The sequence below is a fragment of the Scyliorhinus torazame genome, chromosome 22 (assembly GCF_047496885.1).
Source record: "Scyliorhinus torazame isolate Kashiwa2021f chromosome 22, sScyTor2.1, whole genome shotgun sequence".
Classification (NCBI taxonomy): Eukaryota; Metazoa; Chordata; class Chondrichthyes; order Carcharhiniformes; family Scyliorhinidae; genus Scyliorhinus; species Scyliorhinus torazame.
The window spans coordinates 106,301,891-106,326,422 of NC_092728.1; the positions used below are offsets into that span (position 1 = coordinate 106,301,891).

Below are 24,532 nucleotides of genomic sequence, written 5' to 3' on the forward strand. Positions count from 1 at the left end.
AAGAATTCCACTATTCTTCTTCAAAATAGTGGCCGTGAGATCTTTTAGATCCACCCGAGAGGCCGGCGGGAGTTTGGTTTAATGTCTTATCAGAACGATGGCACCTCTGACAAAACAGCACTCCCTCAGTACTGGCACTGGGAATGTCAGCCTGGAGAATAGGCTGTTAAGTCTCTGGAGTTGGAGTTGGAGATGAACCTATGACCTTCTGATTCAGTGGCTAGTGCGCTACCCAAGAGAGAGCGCAATCTGTGTTGGGGTGAGGCAGGGGGAGGGAGCAGCAGCCAAATGGATTGTCGTGATCTTTGTGTTGATAAAGCCCACAAACTCGAATGGCTGAGAGGAGGGTGGAGGGGCAGGTGATGGGTTGGAGGCTGAGTGAAGGCAATCTGTCCCTGAGAAAGGGAGTGCGGGATCATAGAATAGAATTTACAGTGCAGAAGGAGGCCATTCGGCCCATCGAGTCTGCACTAGCTCTTGGAAAGAGCACCCTAACCAAGGTCAACACCTCCACTCTATCCCCATAACCCAGTAACCCCACCCGACACTAAGGGCAATTTTGGACACTAAGGGCAATTTATCATGGCCAATCCACCTAACCTGCACATCTTTGGACTGTGGGAGGAAACCGGAGCACCCGGAGGAAACCCACGCACACACGGGGAGGATGTGCAGACTCCGCACAGACAGTGACCCAAGCCGGAATCGAACCTGGGACCGTGGAGCTGTGAAGCAATTGTGCTATCCACACATCGTTACCCGAGAATATTCGGGAACTTCATCACAGCTGTGGACACAGTGAAGGTCAGGTATGTGACGAGTGAAAGAAGTTGCTCCAAACAATCCAAGGTCAGATGCCAATGGATACTGAAACAGCTGTCTGGCAGCATCAATATTGCTGAAACAAAGTTCATCCTGTACAAAGGTTGGGGTGGAAACTCAATCACTACAGTGCAGGAGGCCGCCACTTGGCCCACTGACTCTGCACCAACCCTCGGAAAGAGTACCTTACCTGGGCCCAATCCCCCGTCCTATCCTCGTAACTTCACCTATCCTTTGGATACCAAGGAATAATTTAGTATGGCCAATTCACCTAACCGGCACATCTTTGGACTATGGGAGGAAGCGCAGCACCCGGAGGAAACCCACGCAGACACGAGGGGAATGTGCAAACTCCACACAGTCACCCGAGGCCGGAATCGAAGCCAGGTCCCTGCCACTGTGAGGCAACAGTGCTAACTACTGCGCCACCATGTCGCCCAAACTAAACGACAGGAGGGGGAAGAGAGTACTGAGCAATAGCAAGGGAAAGAAATAAGGAAATTGAGAATGTGAAGTACAAGAGGACAGAAAGAGAGAGGAAAAGCTAAAAAGAGAAGGAGCAAGATAGAGGGTGAAAAGCAGTAAGGGGAGGTTAGAGCGACAGTGTGAGATGAAGACAGGGTAAGAGTGAGATAATAATGGGATGAAAGACAGGTAGAGGGAGGCACGGTGGTTAGCACTTCTGCCTCACAGCACCGAGGACCCGGGTTCGATCCTGGCCCCGGGTCATTGTCTGTGTAGAACATAGAACATTACAGCGCAGTACAGGCCCTTCGGCCCTCGATGTTGCGCCGACCTGTGCAACCACTCTAAAGCCCATCTGCACTATTCCCTTATCGCCCATATGCCTATCCAATGACCATTTGAATGCCCTTAGAGTTGGCGAGTCCACTACTGTTGCAGGCAGGGCATTCCACGCCCTTACTACTCTCTGAGTAAAGAACCTACCTCTGACATCTGTCCTATATCTATCTCCCATCAATTTAAAGGTATGTCCCCTCGTGCTAGACATCACCATCCGAGGAAAAAGGCTCTCACTGTCCACCCTATCCAATCCTCTGATCATCTTGTATGCCTCAATTAAGTCACCTCTTAGCCTTCTTCTCTCTAACGAAAACAGCCTCAAGTCCCTCAGCCTTTCCTCATAAGATCTTCCCTCCATACCAGGCAACACTCTGGTAAATCTCCTCTGCACCCTTTCCAATGCTTCCACATCAACCAGAATTCCACGCAATACTCCAAATGTGGCTGCACCAGAGTTTTGTACAGCTGCAACATGACCTCATGGCTCCGAAACTCAATCCCTCTACCAATAAAAGCCGTACGCCTTCTTAACAACCCTCTCAACCTGGGTGGCAACTTTCAGGGATCTATGTACATGGACACCGAGATCTCTCTGCTCATCCACACTACCAAGAGTCTTACCATTAGCCCAGTCTTCCTGTTATTCCTTCCAAAATGAATCACCTCACACTTTTCTGCATTCAACTCCATTTGCCACCTCTCAGCCCAGCGCTGCAGCTTATCTATGTCCCTCTGTAACTTGTAGCATCCTTCCGCACTGTCGACAACTCCACCGACTTTAGTGTCATCTGCAAATTTACTCACCCATCCTTCTACGCCCTCGTCCAGGTCATTTATAAAAATGACAAACAGCAGTGGCCCCAAAACAGATCCTTGTGGTACACCACTAGTAACTGGACTCCAGTCTGAACATTTCCCATCAACCACCACCCTTTGTCTTCTTCCAGCTAGACAATTTCTGATCCAAACTGCTAAATCACCCTGTATCCCATGCAATAGCCTACCGTGGGGAACCTTTTCAAACGCTTTACTGAAATCCATATACACCACATCAACTGCTTTACCCTCATCCACCTGTTTGGTCACCTTCTCAAAGAACTCAATAAGGTTTGTGAGGCACGACCTACCCTCCACAAAACCGTGTTGACTATCTCTAATCAAATTATTCCTTTCCAGATGATTATGCATCCTATCTCTTATAAACCTTTCCAAGACCTTGCCCACAACAGAAGTAAGGCTCACTGGTCTATAGTTATCAGGGTTGTCTCTATTCCCCTTCTTGAACAAGGGGACAACATTTGCTGTCCTCCAATCTTCTGACACTATTCCTGTAGACAAAAGTTGACTTAAAAATCAAAGCCAAAGGCTCAGCAATCTCCTCCCTAGCTTCCCAGAGAATCCTAAGATAAATCCCATCTGGCCCAGTGGACTTATCTATTTTCACACTTTCCAGAATTGCTAACACCTCCTCCTTATGAACCTCAAGCCCTTCTAGTCTAGTAGTCTGAATCTCCGTATTCTCCTCGACAACATTGTCTTTTTCCTGTGTAAATACTGACAACAAATATTCATTTAGCACCTCTCCTATCTCCTCGGACTCCACGCACAACTTCCCACTACTGTCCTTGAGTGGCCTACTCTTACCCTAGTCATTCTTTTATTCCTGACATATCTATAGAAAGCTTTAGGGTTATCCTTGATCCTACCTGCCAAAGACTTCTCATGTCCCCTCCTGGCTCTTCTTAGCTCTCTCTTTAGGTCCTTCCTAGCTAACTTGTAACTCGAGCGCCCTAACTGAACCTTCAGGTCTCATCTTTACATAAGCCTCCTTCTTCCTCTTGATAAGTGTTTTGACTGCTTTAGTAAACCACGGCTCCCTCGCTCGACCACTTCCTCCCTGCCTGACAGGTACATACTTATCAAGGACATGCAGTAGCTGTTCCTTGAACAAGCTCCACATTTCCATTGTGCCCATCCACTGCAGTTTTCCTCTCCATCCGACGCATCCTAAGTCTTGCCTCATCGCATCATAATTGCCTTTCTCCCAGATATAACTCTTGCCCTGCGGTATATACCTATCCCTTTCCATCACTAAAGTAAATGTAATCGAATTGTGGTCACTATCACCAAAGTGCTCACCTACCTCCAAATCTAACACCTGTCCTGGTTCATTACCCAGTACCAAATCCAATATAGCCTCGCCTCTCATTGGCCTATCTACATACTGTGTCAGGAAACCCTCCTGCACACATTGGACAAAAATGGACCCATCTAAAGTACTCGAACTATAGCGTTTCCAATCAATATTTGGAAAGTTAAAGTCCCCCATAACAACTACCCTGTTGCTTTCGCTCCTATCCAGAATCATCTTTGCAATCCTTTCCTCTACATCTCTGGAACTTTTTGGAGGCCTATAGAACATCCCCAACAGGGTGACCTCTCCGTTCCTGTTTCTAACCTCAGCCCATACTACCTCAGTAGACGTGTCCTCATCAAACGTCCTTTCTGCCACCGTAATACTGTCCTTGACTAACAATGCCACCCCTCCCCCTCTTTTACCAACTTCCCTGAGCTTACTGAAATATCTAAACCCCGGCACCTGCAACAACCATTCCTGTCCCTGCTCTATCCATGTCTCCGAAATGGCCACAACATCGAAGTCCCAGGTACCAACCCATGCCACAAGTTCACCAACCTTATTCCGGATGCTCCTGGCATTGAAGACACACTTTAAACCACCCTCCTGCCTGCCGGTACACTCCTGCAACTTTGAAACCTTACTCATGACCTCACTACTCTCAACCTCCTGTATACTGGAGCTACAATTCAGGTTCCCAATCCCCTGAACTAGTTTAAACCCTCCCGAAGAGCATTAGCAAATTTCCCCCCGAAGATATTGGTACCCCTCTGGTCCAGGTGTAGACCATCCCGTTTGTAGAGGTCCCACCTACCCCAGAATGGGCCCCAATTATCCAGGAATCTCAAACCCTCCCTCCTGCACCATCCCTGTAGCCACGTGTTCAACTCCTCTCTCTCCCTATTCCTCGTCTCGCTAGCATGTGGCACGGGTAGCAACCCAGAGATAATAACTCTGTTTGTCCTAGATCTAAGTTTCCACCCTAGCTCCCTGAATTCCTGCCTTACATCCCTATCCCTACCTATGTCGTTGGTACCTATGTGGACCACGATGTGGGCTGCTCCCCCCTCCCCCTTAAGGATCCCGAAAACACGATCTGAGACATCACGGACCCTGGCACCTGGGAGGCAACACACCAACCGCGAGTCTCTCTCGTTCCCACAGAATCTCCTATCTATCCCCTATCTATGGAGTCTCCAATGACTAATGCTCTACTCCTCTCCCCCTTCCCTTCTGAGCAACAGGGACAGACTCTGTGCCAGAGACCTGTACCCCATGGCTTACCCCTGGTAAGTCCCCTCCCCCAACAGTATCCAAAGCGGTATACTTGTTACTAAGGGGAACGACCACAGGGGATCCCTGTACTGACTGCTTCCTCCCAGCCCCTCTCACTGTCACCCATCTATCTTTATTCTTCGGAGTAACTACATCCCTGAAGCTTCTATCTATGACCACGTCTGCCTCCCGAATGATCCGAAGTTCATCCAGCTCCAGCTCCCTAACGCGGTTTCTGAGGAGCTGGAGATGGGTGCACTTCCCACAGATGAAATCAGCAGGGACACTGACGGCGTCCCTCACCTCAAACATTCTGCAGGAGGAACATTGCACTACCTTCCCTGCCATTCCCTCTAGATAAAAAAAAAAGAGCTTACCTGTTATTCACTTTAAAAAAAAAGAGCTTAATGACCCCTTAATTGGGAATAAAATAATTGGGTAGTTTAAGTTTAAAACAAAATAACCTAAAAGGAAGAATGTGCCGGGTTACGATGAGAGGGCACTAGGTAAATTGCTCGTTCAGAAGGCCAGCATAGTTACAAGGGGCTGAATGGCCTCCTTCAGTACTGTAACAATTCTGTGACTCCACGTTAAATTGCTATCAAACTGAAAGTTGTTATTGTTGTTCAATGGTTGAGGGTCGGGGGAATCCCTGAATCAAAATCAGAAAGCCCTGGCTGATTATTCCTTCTAGCCTCATGTCGAGAGCAGAGCGCAATGACAGAGTTCCTCACGGCATTCTGGGTGAGATCAGCGACTTCGATGCTGCTCGAGGATTGAACTGAGCACTGTTCTCATCTGTTTAAGTGAATTTAGATAAATCCACTTGAGTTATTATGGGCTCCAGTAAACATATAACACAAAACACAAGGAGCAAGAGAGATTTTAGAATTCAGGCATTGAAAAACCAGGTCCGTAAAGCAAGTAGGGGCTGAAGCGAGGAGAGAATGCATCAGAGTCAAATCTGACACTACTCCCAACTCTTTCCAGTGGCAGGATGGTCGGTAAACCAGAGGACACAGAATTAAGATACTGGTAAAAGAACCAGAGGCAGCATCAGAATAGCTGTTTACAAAGTGAGTTGTTGTGAAGGTGCCGTCTGAAAGGGAGCAGGTTCAATAAGAACTTTCACAAAGGGAATTGGATAAATATTGAAAAGGAGAGTTACACAGGGCTATGGGAAAAGAGCAACAGGGTGTAGGATTAATTTAAGGAGCCAAAACCTGCAGAATGGCCTGTTTCTCTGCTGCGTCATTCTACACAAACTTTCTTCAGGCCAAGACCACCTGTAACCTCGGGCTAATTTTACAATGAATCTTTGTGTTGCTGAGCTATTACCTGAGCTGCCCTTGACGGTCATAGTAATCCTGCTTGGGCAACAGCACAGCGGGACTGGAATGAATGACCACGGGAAGCCTGTGTTCCAGGTAGGCTGTCCTCAACCACCAGTCACAGAGCTGGGCAGGAAAAACAAGAGAGAAGGTGAGCTTTTGAGAAACGGTCATCACAGGTGGAGAGATTCACTGCCGAGCTTTGTCCGATGCCCACGCACAACACAAGCACTTCCTTGGCAGGAGACAGTGGATGGTGGTCAAGCGAAGTCCAGACCGATTTTCTGTTCTCTCTCTAGTCTCGGGGTCCATATTCTGTAAACTGAATCCAGGGACTTGCAGCCTGATATTCACCCACACTATCAGAAGCCACGGACTTCTCCGTCTCATTCTGATGTAGCTCCCGGGACATCTGCACTGTCTCTGCTCCAGCCGTCGCTTGTTAACCCATTTTCCAGTAACCCTGGTTACTCAGACATTTTGTTTACGGGTCCTATTTTCTTCTGAATTCTATCTCACAGGAAAACTGAGAGATTTGGTGACTATCTGGAAATTTGGATGATGGGGTGGGGAGGGAGATGAGGGTGTGAGCAGCAAACACACGGACTCCACTCAGTGCCTTCTCTCTATAATTAAAGTCTTTGACTGGTTAAGATCCCTCCCTCCAAATCTGTACCAACACTGCCCTACCAACTTAACTGACTAACCACAAGGCAGCTTAGGACCATGTGGCTCCCGTTTAATTTTACACCACCAGGTTAAAATCCAACAGGTTTGTTTCGAATCACTAGCTTTCGGAGCACTGCTCCTTCCTCTGGTGAGGATTCACCCGAGGAAGGAGCAGCGCTCCGAAAGCTAGTGATTCAAAACAAACCTGTTAGACTTTAACCTGGTGTTGTAAGACTTCTTACTGTGCTCACCCCAGTCCAACGCCGGCATCTCCACATCGTGGCTCCCGTTTAATGGTCAGGAGATGAATTTGGGGATGAGCTTCATGAACCGAGGTCTCTGCCAAGGACACAGTACCTCATCTGGGGAGCGTCCCCAGAAAATGGGAAAGTATGGCCAGCTAACCCCAGCCCAGATTTGACAAGATCAATTGTAGCATCTCTGGTGCTTCCTCTGACTGACTCAGTCCACAGTTAGGGTCGGAAACTGGGGTCTTCCTCTGTGGCCTGTTAATTGAATGCAGATGGTGACCATTAACTGGGGATTCACTTGTGCTCCTAGAAATACTGAAGCTGTGGGGCTGGGTTAGGAGGTGTTTGTAAAGTATACCACTGTTAATAAAAGCTTAAGAGTGTAAAGGTTGGCCCCAGTTTCAGTCTTCACTGCCTGGCTCTCTGGAAAAACAAACGGCTCAATCCCACATTGGGGAGTGGATTGATCCACTGGGAATGTGAGAGGGAGCAGGATGTGGAGTTCCATCCATGGAAGTTTCCCGAAACGTTTAATGGATAATGTAGAAAGGTCACCCATCCTGAAATGTTGAGTGTCAGAGAACAGCAGGACTTTGGTTCATGGCTGTCATATTCCAGCACTGCTGAAACCTTGTAATGGGAGTGGAGACTTGGTGGCTGGCACACCAGGCACACCAGCAGCACCACACTCTCTGGTATTTGGCAATCGGGACCATTAGACATTGCAAAAGCAGTATCTGTCGATTCCCTGTTACAGTCCTCAGGCTGGTGGGACAAACACTAGTGTCTGACACTCCACCCGAGAGCTCATCTTCCCTAACCCTCACATCCCACCATAAGCAGGCCTCTTCAATGGAGCATCTTTGGTGGTTTTCTTTACGGCTTTCCCAACACATCATCACCTCCACCACAGCTTGGTGCAGCGCATCCCTCCCCCACCTAAACCATTCAGAATGTTCTATCCCAGTCGAGGCAAGCACTGATATAAGAACACAAGGGACATGGTGATGCTTGAACTGAATCATAGAATATACAGTGCAGAAGGAGGCTATTCGGCCCATCGAGTCTGCACCGGCCCTTGGAAAGGGCACCCTACCTAAGCCCACACCTCCACCCTATCCCCGTAACCCAACCTAACCGTTTTTGGACACTTAAGGGTAATTTAGCATGGTTAATCCACCTGATCTGCACATCTTTGGACTGTGGGAGGAAACCGGAGCACCCGGAGGAAACCCACGCAGACACGGGGAGAATGTACAGACCCCGCACAGACAGTGACCCAAACCGGGAATCAAACATGGGACCCTGTCACTGTGAAGCAACAGTGCTATCATTGTGCTACCATGCCGCCCATGAACCATGGCTACAGCCAGTTAAGGTTAGGCATTTCTTCCAATAGGACTATGAAAGCAGATTGTTAAGAAGTAGAGATTTGCAGTGCTATGGGCAAAGAGATGGGCAAAGAGATGGGCAAGTGGAGCTAATTGGATAGCACAGGCACAGTGGGTTGAGCAGTGTCCTTCTATGACTTGAAGACAATTGTGTGACTAAGTTTAACACCAACAGATTTTTTCCAAATGTTTGGCTGCCCTTTGAAAGCTCAACGCACAACACTGATTGAGATGGCCGTCTCAACCTTTCGCGCAACAGCTCACTTTTTTTACCCCTCCATTTGGGAACAGTCAGACAGAATAGGATGTACGACAGCCGAGTAAACTTGAATCATACCCAGTTCTCAGTCTTCTTTGCTCTTCTTCCCAAGCTCGCTTGAAGCCTCTCTCCTACGCCACCCCTTTGGCCAAATTCCTTCACTATCTGTTTGGTACTTTCTAACTCCTCTTGGCTGACAATGGGCTCCAAGGCCAGCAGGTAGCGTTCGAGCGTCTGTTGGAGAGGAGGAACTGGCAGCCGAGGCAAGGATTTTTGATGGGCAAGATACCGTCCAGGTAGCTTTGTGGGAGCTATGGGCCTCACCAAGCAGCTCGGTTTCAACGAGGTGGGCCGCAGCTAAACATAACAAAAACAGAAAAGTTTATGAACAGGTAGCCAATGAACAACTGGCATTTGTATAGCTCCTTAAACATAGTAAAACTTCTCAATGCGGCACAAGAGAGTTAACAACAAAATTTGACACTGAGCTGTGCAAGAAGATATTAAGACAGGTGATCAAATGCTTTGTCAGAGATAGATTTTAAGGAGTGTCTTAAAGGAGGAGAACGAGATGGAGAGTTTAGGGATGGAATTCCGAAACTTTGGGCCTCTGCAGCTGAAGTCATATCTGCTGATGGCATAGTAATTAGATCAGTGAGAGTGGCTAGAACTGGAGAATTATTGAGATCCCAAAGGATTGTGGCACATTCAGCCCATCGAGTTCATGCCTTGGCTCCAGTGTTAGATCTTGAACCACCTTTCCAGCCGGTGGACCCCTTTAGAATATACACTTGCCAGGATTTGCATTGCATCAATTTGATTTTTTATTGTTGGCAATGTACATTGTGCTGGACAGCGAATGGCTCCTGCCAATGAACCGCACAAGTCAAGTCGATGTAATCTTGAGTTTCATCTCAATACAAATGACAGTAAATATCACACCCCGTACATCATAACTTAAAACACACCTTGAGGAGAGCCAAAAACAGAAAAGATGAAATAAAGACTTAAAGATGTTGACATTCTAAAACCTTTCCTGTTTGCTGCTGGCATCACTGTCCTATCTGTAAAGTTCAATACAATACGAGGCAGATAGTTGACACAATGAAACTTCTGCAGCAACACAAGGGCTGTGTGTATGTTCCCATCTTTCACTGCAAACCTCCAGTCAATAAGAAGCTTCTGTCAAGGATATTCCAGGACAGGGGTGTATCTCACTGGAGTATAACTCGGGGGGCGGCGGGGAGAGGGGGGGGGGGGGGGGCGACGGGGAGAGCGGGGAGGGGGGCGACGGGGAGAGTGGGGGGGGGGGGCGACGGGGAGAGTGGGGGGGGGGCGACGGGGAGAGTGGGGGGGGGCGACGGAGAGAGTGGGGGGGGGCGACGGGGAGAGTGGGGGGGGCGACGGGGAGAGCGGGGGGGGGGACGGGGAGAGCGGGGGGGGGGCGACGGGGAGAGTGGGGGGGGCGACGGGGAGAGTGGGGGGGGCGACGGGGAGAGTGGGGGGGGGGCGACGGGGAGAGTGGGGGGGTGCGGGGGCGACGGGGAGAGTGGGGGGGGGCGACGGGGAGAGTGGGGGGGCGACGGGGAGAGTGGGGGGGGGCGACGGGGAGAGTGGGGGGGGCGGGGGCGACGGGGAGAGTGGGGGGGGGGGGGGCGATGGAAATTGTCCCCCCGGCCTGAATCCATACAACCATTTTGCAAGAGGCCGCTGCTTAGTGTTTGGGAGCTAGGCCTCAATGAGCTTACAATAGAATTTAGAGTTCCTACAGCACAAAAGGGGGCCATTTGGCCCATCGGGTTTGTACCGACTGTCTGAAAGAGCACCCTGCCTAGGCCCACTTCCCCGCCGCCGTAACCCCATGACTCAACCTAACCTAACCTACATATCTTTGGACACTAAGCGGCAATTCACCATCGCCAATCCACCTGACCTGCATATCCTTGGACTGTTTGAGGAAACCGGAGCACCCGGAGGAAACCCACGCAGACACGGGGAGAACGTGCAGACGCCGCACAGACAGTGACCCGAGGCTGGAATTGAACATGGGTCCTGGAGCTGTGAGGCAGCAATGCTGACCACCATGCCCCCCTTCTTTTAACCGCCCCTCCCCTTCCCCCCACACACTCTACTACTAGGCTGGCAGCATTGAAACCAATTGGGATGCCCACCCTTCCTCCAAATCCCCAGACTCAGCGTGGAACTGTGTCCCAGTCTGTGGGGTTCTTCTTGGTGTCTACACCTCAGTTCCAACATGGGCAGAGTACTTCTTTAGTTCAGCTGTTCTTTGTTCCCCCAAGACTATCCGAATACAGAACTTGGTTTTCTAATCCTGCCCTGCTGGACAGCTAGTCAGAGTGGTTAAAGCAGACAGGATATTAAAGGAAATGGAACGTTAGTTTTGTGTTAGTCGGAGGAGCTGGCTGCTGCTTTGTTCTCGACAGATTTTGATTTGTAATAATTCAAACTGTACCTTCAGGAAATCCTTCTTTCTATCCATCGTGGAAACATAAACATAAAAGCCAAAAGCACAGACCCTCTAATTCCACTCCAGAGGAGTTAATCTGGCATTGAAATGATAAACATATGTAATGAGGGCTGTGTTTAACAGCCTTCTCCTCCCGCCTTCTAAATCTGTCAAAAACAAAAATAAAAGAAAAAGGGAAAAGACCAGATATTTTACTGCCGATATCAACACAGGCCGGACTTGAAGCAGCTGAAATTTCCCTGACCATCTCTTCAAAAGGAGTCACTTTAAAAAGGTCATGGGGTCTGGAGGAATCATTGAATTTCACAGCACAGAGGTCACTCTGGCCACCGTTGCTATGCTGGCTCACTGTGAACTGGAAGCATGGACGAAGAATGCTGTTCGGAAGAGAAAGACCGTAAACCCTCAGCCAGGCCGATGGCAGGATTGCTGCTACTGAGTGAGCGTCCGGGATGTGGGGAACCCCCCCCCCCCCCCCAACCACCACAGGAGGTGAAGCCCCGATTAATGCCGGTGGAGCCGTACCCAGCTCTACATCAACTCGGGCAGAGGAGGATGCTAAGAAAATGTTTCGTTTTTCTTGAAAAATACATTGTTAAAGTGCATTATATAAATTTGAGGTTAACATTGCATAAAGTACAATACAGTTCAATTTCTTTCAATATTCATAGGAGCCTCGCTGTGCTTATAATTATAGGTTTCATTTATTACATTTCACATCAAACATACAGACAGGAGAGTTTTACGTGCACTATGGCAGGAGGTCCATTGACTGTGGCCTTTCTCTATTAAGCCGTTGTGGTAGCTGCCGCAAGCCACCCTAGGAAACAGTTCATAGAATCCCTACAGCGCAGAAGCCCTACAGCGCAGGAGGCTATTCGGCCCATGGAGTCTGCATCAACCTCGGAAAGAGCACCCTATCCAGGCCCACTCTCCAGCCTTACCCCGCAAGCTAACCTACACATCTTTGGACAGTGGGAGGAAACCGGAGCACCCGGAGGAAACCCACGCAGGCAAGGGGAGAATGTGCAAACTCCACAGTCATCGAACGCGGGTCTCCGGCGGTGAGGGAGCAATGCTAACCACTGTGCTGCGCTGTTAGATGATTCTTTGAATAGAAATAACGTGCGAGGCTACAGGGAAAAGGTAGGAGAATGGCACAGAAATCATGATGTTCAGATGGAGAGCCGGTGCGGACACGATGGGCCGAATGGCTCCTTCTGCACTGCAACAATTCTGTGTTCATTCTTCAAGTGGGAGCCGAGATGGTGCCGAGATGGTGAATGTTGAAGAGTGGCAAAGCTGCCAAGACCCTCGGGCCACACCGGCTAGGAGTCGCCGGTCGGTGCTGCGTGTTAGTTTCTAGGACTGATGAGCAGGGTAGCAATCATAGCTGAATTTTCCTTCCCTTAGTCCAGAGGCAATGAAGCTGTTGGGAGAGTCAAGATTACCACAAGAACTTGGCAGGGACTGGGGAAGTCAAACCTGGAAGACAATGAGATTTTTATATTCAACATCAATTTCAGCCGACAGAGGCAGGGAATCAAACAGGCAGCAATGGCAGACATCCTGCTAAGAAGCAGCTGTCACTGGGGAAATAAGGAGACCTGGAGAAAAATGTCAGATCACTCGCGACAATCCTCAATTATGCAGAGAGCTATATCGGGTTTGAAACCACTATTAATACAACACTCTGCCCTTTATAACTAAGTCAGCAGGATGATATGCTGGGCAGAATTGTTCAGGTCATTATTTTACTCAAAGTGGCAGGGCTGCTCCTGTTTGTGGCTGGGAGTAAATGCCATGCACAGTAAACCCAAAAACTGAAGATCAGGGATACTAGTCCTAAACGTGAAAGGGCAAATGGACAAAGTTAGCAGACATTTCATTTTGTCATGCACACTGGCATGAATATTCGGTAATGCACTGGTAATATTCTGGTTTAGCACACTGGGCTAAATCGCTGGCTTTTAAAGCAGACCAAGCAGGCCAGCAGCACGGTTCAATTCCCGTACCAGCCTCCCCGAACAGGCGCCGGAACGTGGCGACTAGGGGCTTTTCACAGTAACTTCATTGAAGCCTACTTGTGACAATAAGCGATTTTCATTTTCATTTCATTTTTCATAAAGTTAAATTGGAATGTTGTACTAATAGTTCTGTGCCACCTACATATGTTATAGTTGACAGAAATGGAGCAGTTGAGGTGCTCAGTCGCCTACCCCTGCACCTAAATAATATGCTCGTCAATCCAAATTGAGGATGTTTCAATCCTTAATGAAGGGTTAGCTTGCTTCGATAGGTAGCGGTCTCTTTTCTGAATCAAGCCACATTGGGAGGATTTTGAATTCATTGCCTAGACTGGAACTTTGATGCAGTCCTGAAGGAGTGCTGCAGTGTCCGCAATGACGTCTTCTGAAGAGACACTAACCAAGGTCCTGTCTACCCTCAGGTAACTGTCGAAGACCCACAACGCAGAGGGCATCAGGGGAGTTCCAGTTCTAGAGTTCTCTCGTGTGATGTCCTGGACCAATATTTATGCCTCAAACAAAATCAAACACAGATGAACTGGGTCTTGCCGTTTAGAAATTGGTTGCTATGTTTAGCCACAAGCCACTTTTGTACAATTGGAGTAAATCATAGCTGCTATAGAAACGTAAATATCCTTCCATCAACTAATAGCTGCCTGACTACATATTTAACATTATTATGTTAGTCAGTTTCAGGACATGGTTGTCACTAGAAAAGTTGATTGGTAAGAACATAAGAACTAGGAGCAGGAGCAGGAGTAGGCCATCTGGCCCCTCGAGCCTGCTCCGCCATTCAATGAGATCATGGCTGATCGTTTGTGGACTCAGCTCCACTTTCCCGCCCGAACACCACAACTCTTTATTCCTTTATTCTTCAAAAAGTTCATAAAATGTCTTTGAATTCTCAACCCAGAGAGCTCTAGATGTTCATCATATTCAATACAAAGAAGAATAGATTTTAATATATTCAGAGAATCAACAGGTATGTGGATAGGGTAGGAACATGGAGTTAAAAAAGTTTTTTGAATACCCAATGTTCTTTTCCAATTAAGGGGCAATTTAGCGTGGCCAATCCACCCACTCTGATTATCTTTGGGTTGTGGGGCTGAGACCCATACAGACACGGGGAGAATGTGCAAACTCCACACGGACAGTGACCTGGGCTGGTTTAGCACAGTGGGCTAAATAGCTGACTTGTAGTGCAGAACAAGGCAGCAGCGCGGGTTCAATTACCGTGCCGGCCTCCCCGAACACAGTAACTTCATTGAAGCCTACTTGTGACAATAAGCGATTATTATTATTATTACCTGGGGCCGGGATGGAATCCGGGTCCTCAGCATCTGAGGCAGCAGTGCTAACCACTGCGCCACCGTGCCGCCCAGGGACATGGGGTTAACGTCAACCAGGCATGATTTTATTGAATAATGGAGCTGGCTCGAAGTGCTCAATGGCTAATTTTGCTCCCATTTCTTATGACAGTTATTGATCAGCACCAATGTGGTACAGTGCCCTCAAGAGAGAGGAGAGGAGAAAATAAAACCCCTCTGGTGTGTGCTAATGTCATTGGACTCATAATCTGGAGACTCAGGCTATTGCTCAGGGAGACATGGGAGTCACATCTTACCATAGAAGCTGGTGGAATTTGAATTCAATCAATTAATAAATAATTCTGGAATTGAAAGCTAGTCTCAGTAATGGCAATCACGTAACTGCCATCTAATGTCCTTTCAGAAATACCCTTACCTGGCCTGTTCTGGTCTACCTGTGACTCCAGGTTATGATCCCAGACCAGACCCAAACTGACGCTAACATACTGGACAGAAACCCCAATATTTTAACAAAAATTTGTAAGACTGTGAGGCTCCAGGAATGATCACACAAATAAATAGAGATATTAAAACAAACGTTATTACTAACACAGTATTAAAATCTTTAACATCACACTGGAAAATACCTTACAATTACCCCTTAAACAATACTACTCAATTGAGTGTCTACTATACCCTTAATTGCTATCTTTATTCCCACTTAAACAACATGAAAAAAAAAAATCTCGGCTTTCAATCCACTAACTACCAATGGCTCAGAGGAATGCTTTACAGAGTTTGTTTGAGAAAGAGAGATCTCTTGATACTGCTTTAAAGAAAAGATCTGAGTCCTGTCAGACCCATGCATAAACTCTGGCTACATAGCTTCAGAAGATGTTTCTCAGCTTGTTTCAGCTCCCCCTTGTTGTCTGCATTGCTTTAAAGACTGTTAATCTCTTTTAACTGAACTGCAGTGAGAGCACAACTCCTTCACTTCTGGACACAGCTTCATTCAGCTCAGAACTGAATTGCTTTCTCAAATTGCCTGATGCCTTAGCTCCAGCCAGCAATGACATCACCTTACCAAGCTGAAATCTAATTAACTCCATTAATCAAAACAAAATTCCATTTGCCAAGTTTTTGATTGAACTCCTGGCTACCAAAATAAATTTGCCTTTCAAACAAGGATTCTTTTAAAACATGACCACAGCAGTCACACACACACTAACCCAGGATTTTAACTCTTACTGCACTAAATACCTATAGTACAATACATCTGAAATTCCTACATTCATCACAAGGTCCAAAGCAATGTGCTTGACTCTTAACCGACCTAGCAAACCACTCAGTTCAAGGGCAATTAGGGATAGTTAACAAATGCTGGCTTTGTCAGCGATGCCACAGGCCATGAAAGATTTTTTAAAAAGGTTTTCTGTGTGGAGCTTGCACATTCTCCCCGTGTTTGCATGAGTCACTCTCACCCCCCCCCCCCCAACCCAAAAGATGTGCCCGGTAGGTGAATTGGCCACTCTTTTAAGGTCCACCAACAAAATAGAAGAAAGGAAACAAACTTAGGGACAAAGTAAAAAAGCGCCACTCCTGTTAGGGGTACTGCCCAAACATAACAAAGATCAACAGAAACTTAGAAACATCAAATAAGAGTGCAATTAAAGGGGTCGGTAGGCAGACAGTCTGGCCGGAGGTGAATTGGCCATGCTAAATTGCCCCTTAATTGGGAAAGAAACTAATTGGGTACTCTAAATTTATTTTTAAAAAAGAGACGGTCATCCTTGGAGTAGGTGTGTAATGTGTCATCTGGATTTATATTCAAAGCCTTGTTTATCTGAATTTTGCTTATATTCTGTCCCACGAAACAAACATTATCTTTACTCACTACAAGACATTCTTGTAAGAAAAGACAAAAGAATGCCTACAAGACGGCCTTTGTACTTTCAAGACAAATAATTAACTTAAAAGGTTGTTCGGGGGGGGGTTGGTATTAAATGCATCATACCGTTGTAATCTAACCCTTGTAACCAAATAAATCCTCAAGTCAGATCGACTGATGAATGTGGGATTTGTTCATTGCGTTCTAAATTAATAAGAGCTGATCTAAATTTAATCTTCAATGGGCAATGTTGCTTGGTTTAAACTAAATCTTGTTAGACACAATCGTAATAAATCATACTTTGGAGCAAAGTAAATGCAGAAAAAAAACTTCCTGCCACACATTGCAGACTTTCTAATAATAATCATCTTTATTAGTGTCACAAGTAGGTTTACAGTAAACCCTGCAATGAAGTTACTGTGAAAATCCCCTCGTCGCCACACTCCGATGCTTGTTCGAGTACAGAGGGAGAATTCAGAATGTCCAATTCACCTAACAAGCTCATCTTTCGTAACTTGTGGGAGGAAACCGGAGCACCGGGAGAACGTGCAGACTCCGCAAAGACAGTAACCCAAGCGGGAATCAAACTCGGGACCCTGGTGTTGTGATGCAACCGTGCTAACCACTGTGCTACCGTGCCACCCAATCTAACCCTTTCTGTGCGAAATCGATTGAACACAGGCTTTCAGATTACCAAAATGAGGCGCAAAGTCTCCCATAATTTCAGGATTTAACCCTGGATCCCAAATTAGGTTCAGTAACCGACCTTAATTTCTGCTGGAGTGAGATCCTACAGTTGCTGGCCACCATGTCATGTCCCCCAGTAATCTACAAGTCTGGATAACTTCTGTAAAATGCTTAATCATTGGAGGGGCGGGAGCAGGGGCAGGGAGGTTGTGGTGTTGAAAGAGTTCCAAAAGCGCATTCCAATCTTGTTTAAACTCAATGTCTATAAAAAACACAATTTTCCATTTGAGGTCAATGAATTGAGGTTGATGAATTGAGGTCAAGGATGGACATCTGCCCTTTTGTTCAAGGGCTACGTTCAGCATTGAGAAAGGTGAGGATTCAGCTCATCAATTTGCATCTGAGAACTGAGTGACATAGAAAGATCGACAGACATTCTTCAGTAAAATAGGTAAATTCTTTTAAAAAACCGCACCCCGCTCACAACTGCTTCACTCAAGTGGCCATACTATCGGTGTGAACCTGGTCAGCGTGAGCTGGCTGTTCTCCCATGTTAAGTGTGATGAATATCAGAAAGTGTCATTTTATATATTTTTGGCAGTAATGTTATTAAAACTTGGGTTAAGATGCATAAAGGCAGTATGACTGCTAGGGCAATGATTAAGGTGTCATAAAAGTGAGATAATCATCGATTTACAGGTGCAGTAGTTCTGCTAATAGATCTCGAGAACCATTTACTCGTTTACAGGTAGCTAGCTAATGGAATATATTGTTTCGGTTTGAAGGATCCCTGGGGTATAGATAATTTGAGGGGTGTTGTATTCAGTCCTGGCTAAAGAAGTCAAGGGATATAGTTTCATAGAATTTACAGTGCAGAAGGAGGCCATTCGGCCCATCGAGTCTGCACCGGCTCCTGGAAAGAGCACCATACCCAAGGTCAACACCTCCACCGTATCCCCATAACCCAGTAACCCCACCCAACACTAAGGGTAATTTTGAACACTAAGGGCAATTTATCATGGCCAATCCACCAAACCCGCACATCTTTGGACTGTGGGAGGAAACCGGAGCACCCGGAGGAAACCCACGCACACACGGGGAGGATGTGCAGACTCCGCACAGACAGTGACCCAAGCCGGAATCGAACCTGGGACCCTGGAGCTGTGAAGCAATTGTGCTATCCACAAGGCTACCGTGCTGCCCCTTGCAAGAAGAGACAAAAGAATGCTGTATGCTTTTGGTACAGATGACATAGTTGATGTGAGGAACCAGGTCCTAGAAGTCTAATCTGAACAGAGGTGTTTCAGTTTGGTCCCGCAAGGTTAGGGATTCTGCACAGAAGTAAAACCCTGGTTGTTGTGGTATTTAAGGTATATATATTCTTGTTCGGGATCCTAATAGGTATTGCAGTCTAGCTGTCCTTTTATACAGGATTTATGGCAGAGGGCATGTGTTGTCTAAGTGCACTGAGGAGAAGTGTCTGAGCCTCCTAGCTTTGCCAGGTAGGCTCACTTCAGCTAAATCAGCACAGGGCTGGGGAGTGAGCTTTCCTGGTCGCCGTGGCCCAGCCCAGCCCCCCCTGGCGCTGAGGCACAAGGCCGCAAGTGCCACGGCCTAAAGAGACACGAAGTGAATGGGTGGCACTCACCTTGGCCTGTCGTAGAATGGCCCACATCTTGCCTGGTGACCGGTGGGTAGTGCGAAGGACCTTCGGACAAACGCCCAGCGTCGGGGAGCCCAGCGCTCAGCTGGAGGGCGGAGCCCGGCGGCGCGACTGACACCCCGGCCGTCCAATCGCATCGCGGCCTCTGACGTCACGGTGGCTTTCCGCCCAATCGCCGGCCGGCAGAGGCGTGACCTTCGCCGTCCCCCCCTTCCCGCCCCCTCGACGCTCCCGGGAGGCGCCGCCATCTTTGTGCGGGGCAGGGACGGTTGGCGTGCACGGAAAACTCTTTTTCCCCCCCCCAAACTGACACCGGTCGCTAAAAGGCTGAGAATTAAAACTCCCGTCTGCTCTCTGGGGGAAGGGGGGGGGGGAGAAAAAAAATCCCTTTTTGTCGACAGCCGCCAGAGCAGGTTGGGACCTTCTGCCCCTCACAATGATGGCGGGAGGTCCAGGCCCGGCCCCCCTCGGCCGTTCGTCCGCAGCTTGTTGACAGCCGCCCGCGCGCGCCTTCATGGTCGATATCGACTTCGGGTCGAAATAAGAGCACGATTTAATATTCCCCTCGCTCTCAAACGCAGCGGGGTGGCGCCGATTCGCGGTTTGAACGGGAGGACAAAATAATGGATTGTGAAGGTGAAGGAGCGAAGGGCGGGGTTTTGGGTTGTGCTTCCGGCCGCGCTGTTGTGAAGGAGTTAGCAGCAGGTTGTGAACATGGCAGGTTCCAGTGAGTCAGGTTAGTGTCTGAGAAACTGCCCCAGCTCCCTCTCTCTGCACCACCCTTCCCTCACTCTTGTTATTTCCACTTTAAAAAAAAAAAACACAGCCACCTTTAAAAGTATTCACAATGTTCTTTCTGGCGCCTCTACAATCACACCAGGGCTGCCCTGGGTCCTAATTGTAGTCAATCCTCTGCTCAATGCCTCAAATTGAATTATTGTTGTCCACTCTCCGCTTTCCTGGTCAAGTGTGGTGAATTCTGGATGCAGGGCCACTGCAGGAATTTCTCAAGCACCCTGTGAGTGAGCACTTGGTTGTCAGGAGGAGCAGGAAGAGGCCATTCAGCCCCTTCAGGCCTATTCCATCATTGATTGATTGGGATCATGGCTGTATCCTCGCGTCACTCGCACCCACTCCAGCCAGTGCCCTTGCTATTCCCACATTGCTAGCTGGGCCAGACTGCCTCTGTTCACGCCGAGATGTTGCAGTTGGTTCCTGGGACCTGGGCTCAAAGTTGCCTGAGGTCACCCACCAGGCTCATCTGAAAGAGCCTCAGTGAAACCACAGCTGCCATCCAACTCCCAGACTTCCCACCAGGAGTGGTTGAGGTGAGCAACATAGGTGCGTTGAAAGGGAAGCTGGATAAACACATGAGGGAGAAAGACATTGTAGGATACGCTAATAGGGTGAGAGGAAATGGGGTGGGAGGAGGCTTGTGGGGAGTATAAGGACCAGCATGGACCATCGGATGAAAGTCCTGTTCCTGTGTTAGTAAATTCAACATAACTGTGGCGCCGTATCTTTTGATATCTTTATCAGGATACCTCCCCTTTAGGGAGTCAAGACGAGCTTCAGTCTAAAAGTGAAGCGGGGGCCGAGAATGGGGAACAATTGAAGTGCGACAGGCAGATTTAATTCAGTCTTCATTTTAAAGTCATGCCGATTATATCTTATATCCATATTTGTTTTTTAAAAAATAAATTAAGAGTACCCAATTCATTTTTTCCAATTACGGGACAATTGCGTGGCCAATCCACCTACCCTGCACATCTTTGGGTTGTGGGGGCAAAACCCACTCGAGCACGGGGAGAATGTGCAAACTCCACATGGACAGTGACCCAGAGCCGGGATCAAATCTGGGACCTCGGTGCTGTGGGGCAGCAGTGCTAACCACTGTGCCACTGTGATGCCTTTATATCCACATTTGTAATGGGGGTCAGCTTGTGTAAGCCTGTCGTAAGGTAATTACTCCCTCTTGCAGTTGTTTTCGTAGAATCCCTACAGTGCAGAATGAGGCCACTGACTCTGAAAGAGCATCTCTTTCCCCCCCCCCCTTCTATCCGTGCAACCCCACCTAATGTGCACATCTTTGAACACTAAGGGGAAATTTTAGCACGGCCAATCCACAAATCACATCTTTGGATTGTAGGAGGAAACCCACGCAGACTCGGAGAATGTGCAAACTCTGCACAGACAGTTACCCAGGTCCGGAATTGAACCTGGGACAATTCACATCGGGCGGCCTATTGTGCACCAACTTGTCCAATGAAATGGTTTGTATTGGTGGGTTACAGAGTGAAATATTCTCTCTCCAGTTTCTTCCCAGTCTGAGGGCAGTGACTCTTTATGGACTCACCTCCCAGCGATTCTGTGTGACCACACTGCCTTCTCAGCTCCTTTTCCCATTTCCTTCCACAGGTCATGTATAATCCACACCAAATTCAATCATATAGTGATCATATCTTGTTGATGATTTTAACATTTGGGTACCATCTTTCAAAATACGGAAAGCAACTTTAGCAGTAATAACAGAGTAGTTTGGAGGTGGGTGGCCCAGTGACACAGTGGTTAGCACCGCTGCCTCACGGCACCGAGCACCCGGTTTTGATCCCGGCCCCGGGTCACTGTCCGTGGGGAGTTTGTACATTCTCCCCGTGTCTGCGTGGGTCTCACCCCCACACCCCAAAGATGTGCAGAGTAGGTGGATTGGCCATGCTAAATTGCCCATTAATTGGAAAGAAAAGAATTGGGCACTCTAAATTTTTAAAGAAAAAAAAAAGTAGTTCGGAGGAAGAATCCAGTTAATTTAAAGCTGACAGAAAGCCCAGATTATTATGTGACAGTCATTGCAGGATTGTTTTTTTCAAAAAGTTAATTTATTTCCCATTCCTTCCCTGAAGACATTGACTCTAAGACACTAAAGGTGTCAAGGGAGAATACTGGTGCATGGCGTTGAGTTAGAATATCAACCATGATCACGTTGAATCACGGAGTAAGCTTGAAGGGCTGAATGGCCTATTCCTCCTATTTTGTGGATGTTTCTTACTGAAATGAAAATCGCTTATTGTCACAAGTGGGCTTCAAATGAAGTTACTGTGAAAAGCCCCTAGTCTCCACATTCCGGCGCCTGTTCGGGGAGGCTGGTACGGGAATTGAACCGTGCTGCTGGCCTGACTCGGTCTGCTTTAAAAGCCAGCGATTTAGCCCAGTGTGCTAAACCAGCCACTGGGGACTGGGTCTGCAGGTTGACTGTTACTGGGGTACTCGGAGAGGGTGTGACTGCAGCTCGTTCAATGGTGGAGGGCAAGACAGCGGAACCCAGCTGCTGTCTTCGCCTTGTCCCCACGGATGTCCCACCGCTGATCAGGAGTCGGAGCCCTGGCTGATATTTTTTTCCGCCCCCCTCAATCCTTCAGTTACAGTGCATTGTTCTAGTTCCTTGACGGGGACTGAATGACATGACTGCAAGGAGACATTGCTGCAGGGGAAAGAGCACGTCTTATTAGTTGGAAATGGAGTCAGCCCAAACTTAGGTCTATGAAGCAAGCATTGCATCACCAAAAAAAGACATGCACAGTGCAGTTCAAAGCAGGAAAACTTGATCGCACATATCACACAAAATCTCAGATAGTAGAGGTCCTTCCTTAGAACTTTGAGTCCCAAATCTGGGCAAAGCCTCGGGTGATTCCCAATTCTGGACCATTCCGGATACTGATGAATTTATGCTTCCTAGCAACGTGCCAGAGCTTGCCTTTTACCCGCATGGACCTATTTCCTCTTCGACAGCCATTCTTTAACTTGATAGAATCTGAGTTCTAACCCACGCAGACACTGGGAGAGTGTGCAGACTCCGCACAGACTGTGACCCAAGCCCGGAATCGAACCCAGGACCCTGGCGCTGTGAAGCAACTGTGCTAACTGCCGTGCCGCCCATCTAGTTATGATCACTTTGCGTACACCAATCTCCCACAGACAAATTGCCAGGTTTCTTGCATTCCAACATTGACAGCACTTCAAAAAGTATGAAAGGGGCTATATTTTTTGTTTGGTTATTCTCTCTCCTTGTTTCTCCATTAGGGAAATGTAGTTTAAATATTGACAATATCAGAAAATCACCTGGCCTGTGCTGCCCCGTACCATCACCCATCCTGATGATTGGCTGTGTGAGCTGGATTTTGTACGTGATGTTTGGTGCTGTGAAGCCTTTGAATTTAGCTTCTACCATCACCTTTGGATTCCGTTGCGGACCAAAGCTGCAATGTGGTCAGGAGCGGATTTGCCCTGGCGGAATCCAAACTGAGCATCAATGAACAGGTTATTGCTGAGTAAGTGCTGCTTGATGATCGATGATCCCTTCCGTCAGGTTTCATGGAATAAATGAGGAGGAACTGTTTTCACTACGAAGAGGGTTGGTAACCAGATTGAAGAGAATCGGTAAAATAACCAGAGAACCAGGAAATTTTCTTTACGCAAATCTGGAATGTGTTGCCTAAAAGGATGTTGGAAACATAATTAGATAAATTATTCAAAGGGACAGATTTTGCGGAGCTATGGGGGAATGAGTGAACGGTTTAGAAACATTGGACAGCTCATTCAAAGAGCAAGACAGGCGTGAAGGGCTGGATGCCATCCTGCCGTGCTTTACAGAAGAATTTGCATTTATGCACCTGTCAACTTGAAGCGTTTGAAGGGCAGCATGGTGGCGCAGTGGTAGCACTGCAGTCTCACGGCGCCGGGGTCCCAGGTTCGATCCCGGCTCTGGGGGCACTGCCGTGTGGAGTTTGCACATTCTCCCCGTGTTTGTGTGAGTTTCGCCCCCACAACCCAAAGATGTGCAAGGTAGGTTGCACCTTAATTGGAAAAATGAATTGGGTACTCTAAATTTATTTAAAAAAAACTTGAAGCGATTGCTCTCAGACCAGGACTGAAACTGGACTCACTACATAACCTGACAGGATGACATTCATGATTTCTCTGCTGACTCAGTGTAATGGGTCCTTGACTCTCCTCCTCCACGTTGGCTTCTGCACGGGGTTTATTTATCTCTCTATGAAATAACACTGAACCAACTAGTCCCACTCTCCTCTAGCCCACTTTTTCCCCACAGCCCTGCAATTCTTTTTCCTTTTCAAGTTTTTTTCCAGTTCCCTTTGCAAAGTTCCTATTGAATTTGTTTCCGCTGCCCTTTCAGGCAGGGGTGTTCCAAATCACAAGTTTCTCCTGCCTGATTCTTTCTCTTTAAACCTTTTCTCAGGGGCACACCGGGTAAATGGGCTTCCTGGCTTCGTACTGTGATAGGGAGAGCATGGAGCTCCATGTTTGATCGCTGTCCTGTGTTGGGACAGCAGTGGGGTTGATGCTCTTGGCTTCAGTACTTCTAGGTTGAAGGTGATGTATTCAAACAGGATTACTGCTCCTGATTGATAATTCACCGATTACCGGGTGTAGTAGTTGTGTTACTGGACTAGTAAACGAGAAACTCTGTCTACAAATCCCACTATGGGCATTTTTGAGAATCTGAATTCAGTAGTGA

The 24,532-nt window shown here is 47.7% G+C and overlaps 2 protein-coding genes across 4 annotated transcripts in view; one reads left to right on the forward strand and one right to left on the reverse strand.

Moving 5' to 3' along the window:
• Nucleotides 1-19,103, reverse strand: part of crata (carnitine O-acetyltransferase a) — a 51,440-nt gene extending 32,337 nt beyond the window's left edge. The window contains exons 1-4 of one of the 2 annotated variants that reach the window (XM_072488864.1): nt 18,985-19,097; nt 11,413-11,573; nt 9,018-9,296; nt 6,377-6,495 (exon numbers count right to left, since the gene is read on the reverse strand). In XM_072488864.1, the coding sequence (XP_072344965.1) occupies nt 6,377-6,495; nt 9,018-9,296; nt 11,413-11,439 (425 nt within the window). In that variant the 5' untranslated portion in view covers nt 11,440-11,573; nt 18,985-19,097. Of the gene's footprint in view, nt 1-6,376; nt 6,496-9,017; nt 9,297-11,412; nt 11,574-18,984 lie in introns of both variants that reach the window. The other variant, XM_072488863.1, reaches the window with a different exon arrangement.
• A 328-nt stretch (nt 19,104-19,431) lies between these two features.
• Nucleotides 19,432-24,532, forward strand: part of ptpa (protein phosphatase 2 phosphatase activator) — a 73,446-nt gene continuing 68,345 nt past the window's right edge. The window contains exon 1 of one of the 2 annotated variants that reach the window (XM_072488868.1): nt 19,432-19,635. In XM_072488868.1, the coding sequence (XP_072344969.1) occupies nt 19,623-19,635 (13 nt within the window). In that variant the 5' untranslated portion in view covers nt 19,432-19,622. Of the gene's footprint in view, nt 19,736-24,532 lie in introns of both variants that reach the window. The other variant, XM_072488867.1, reaches the window with a different exon arrangement.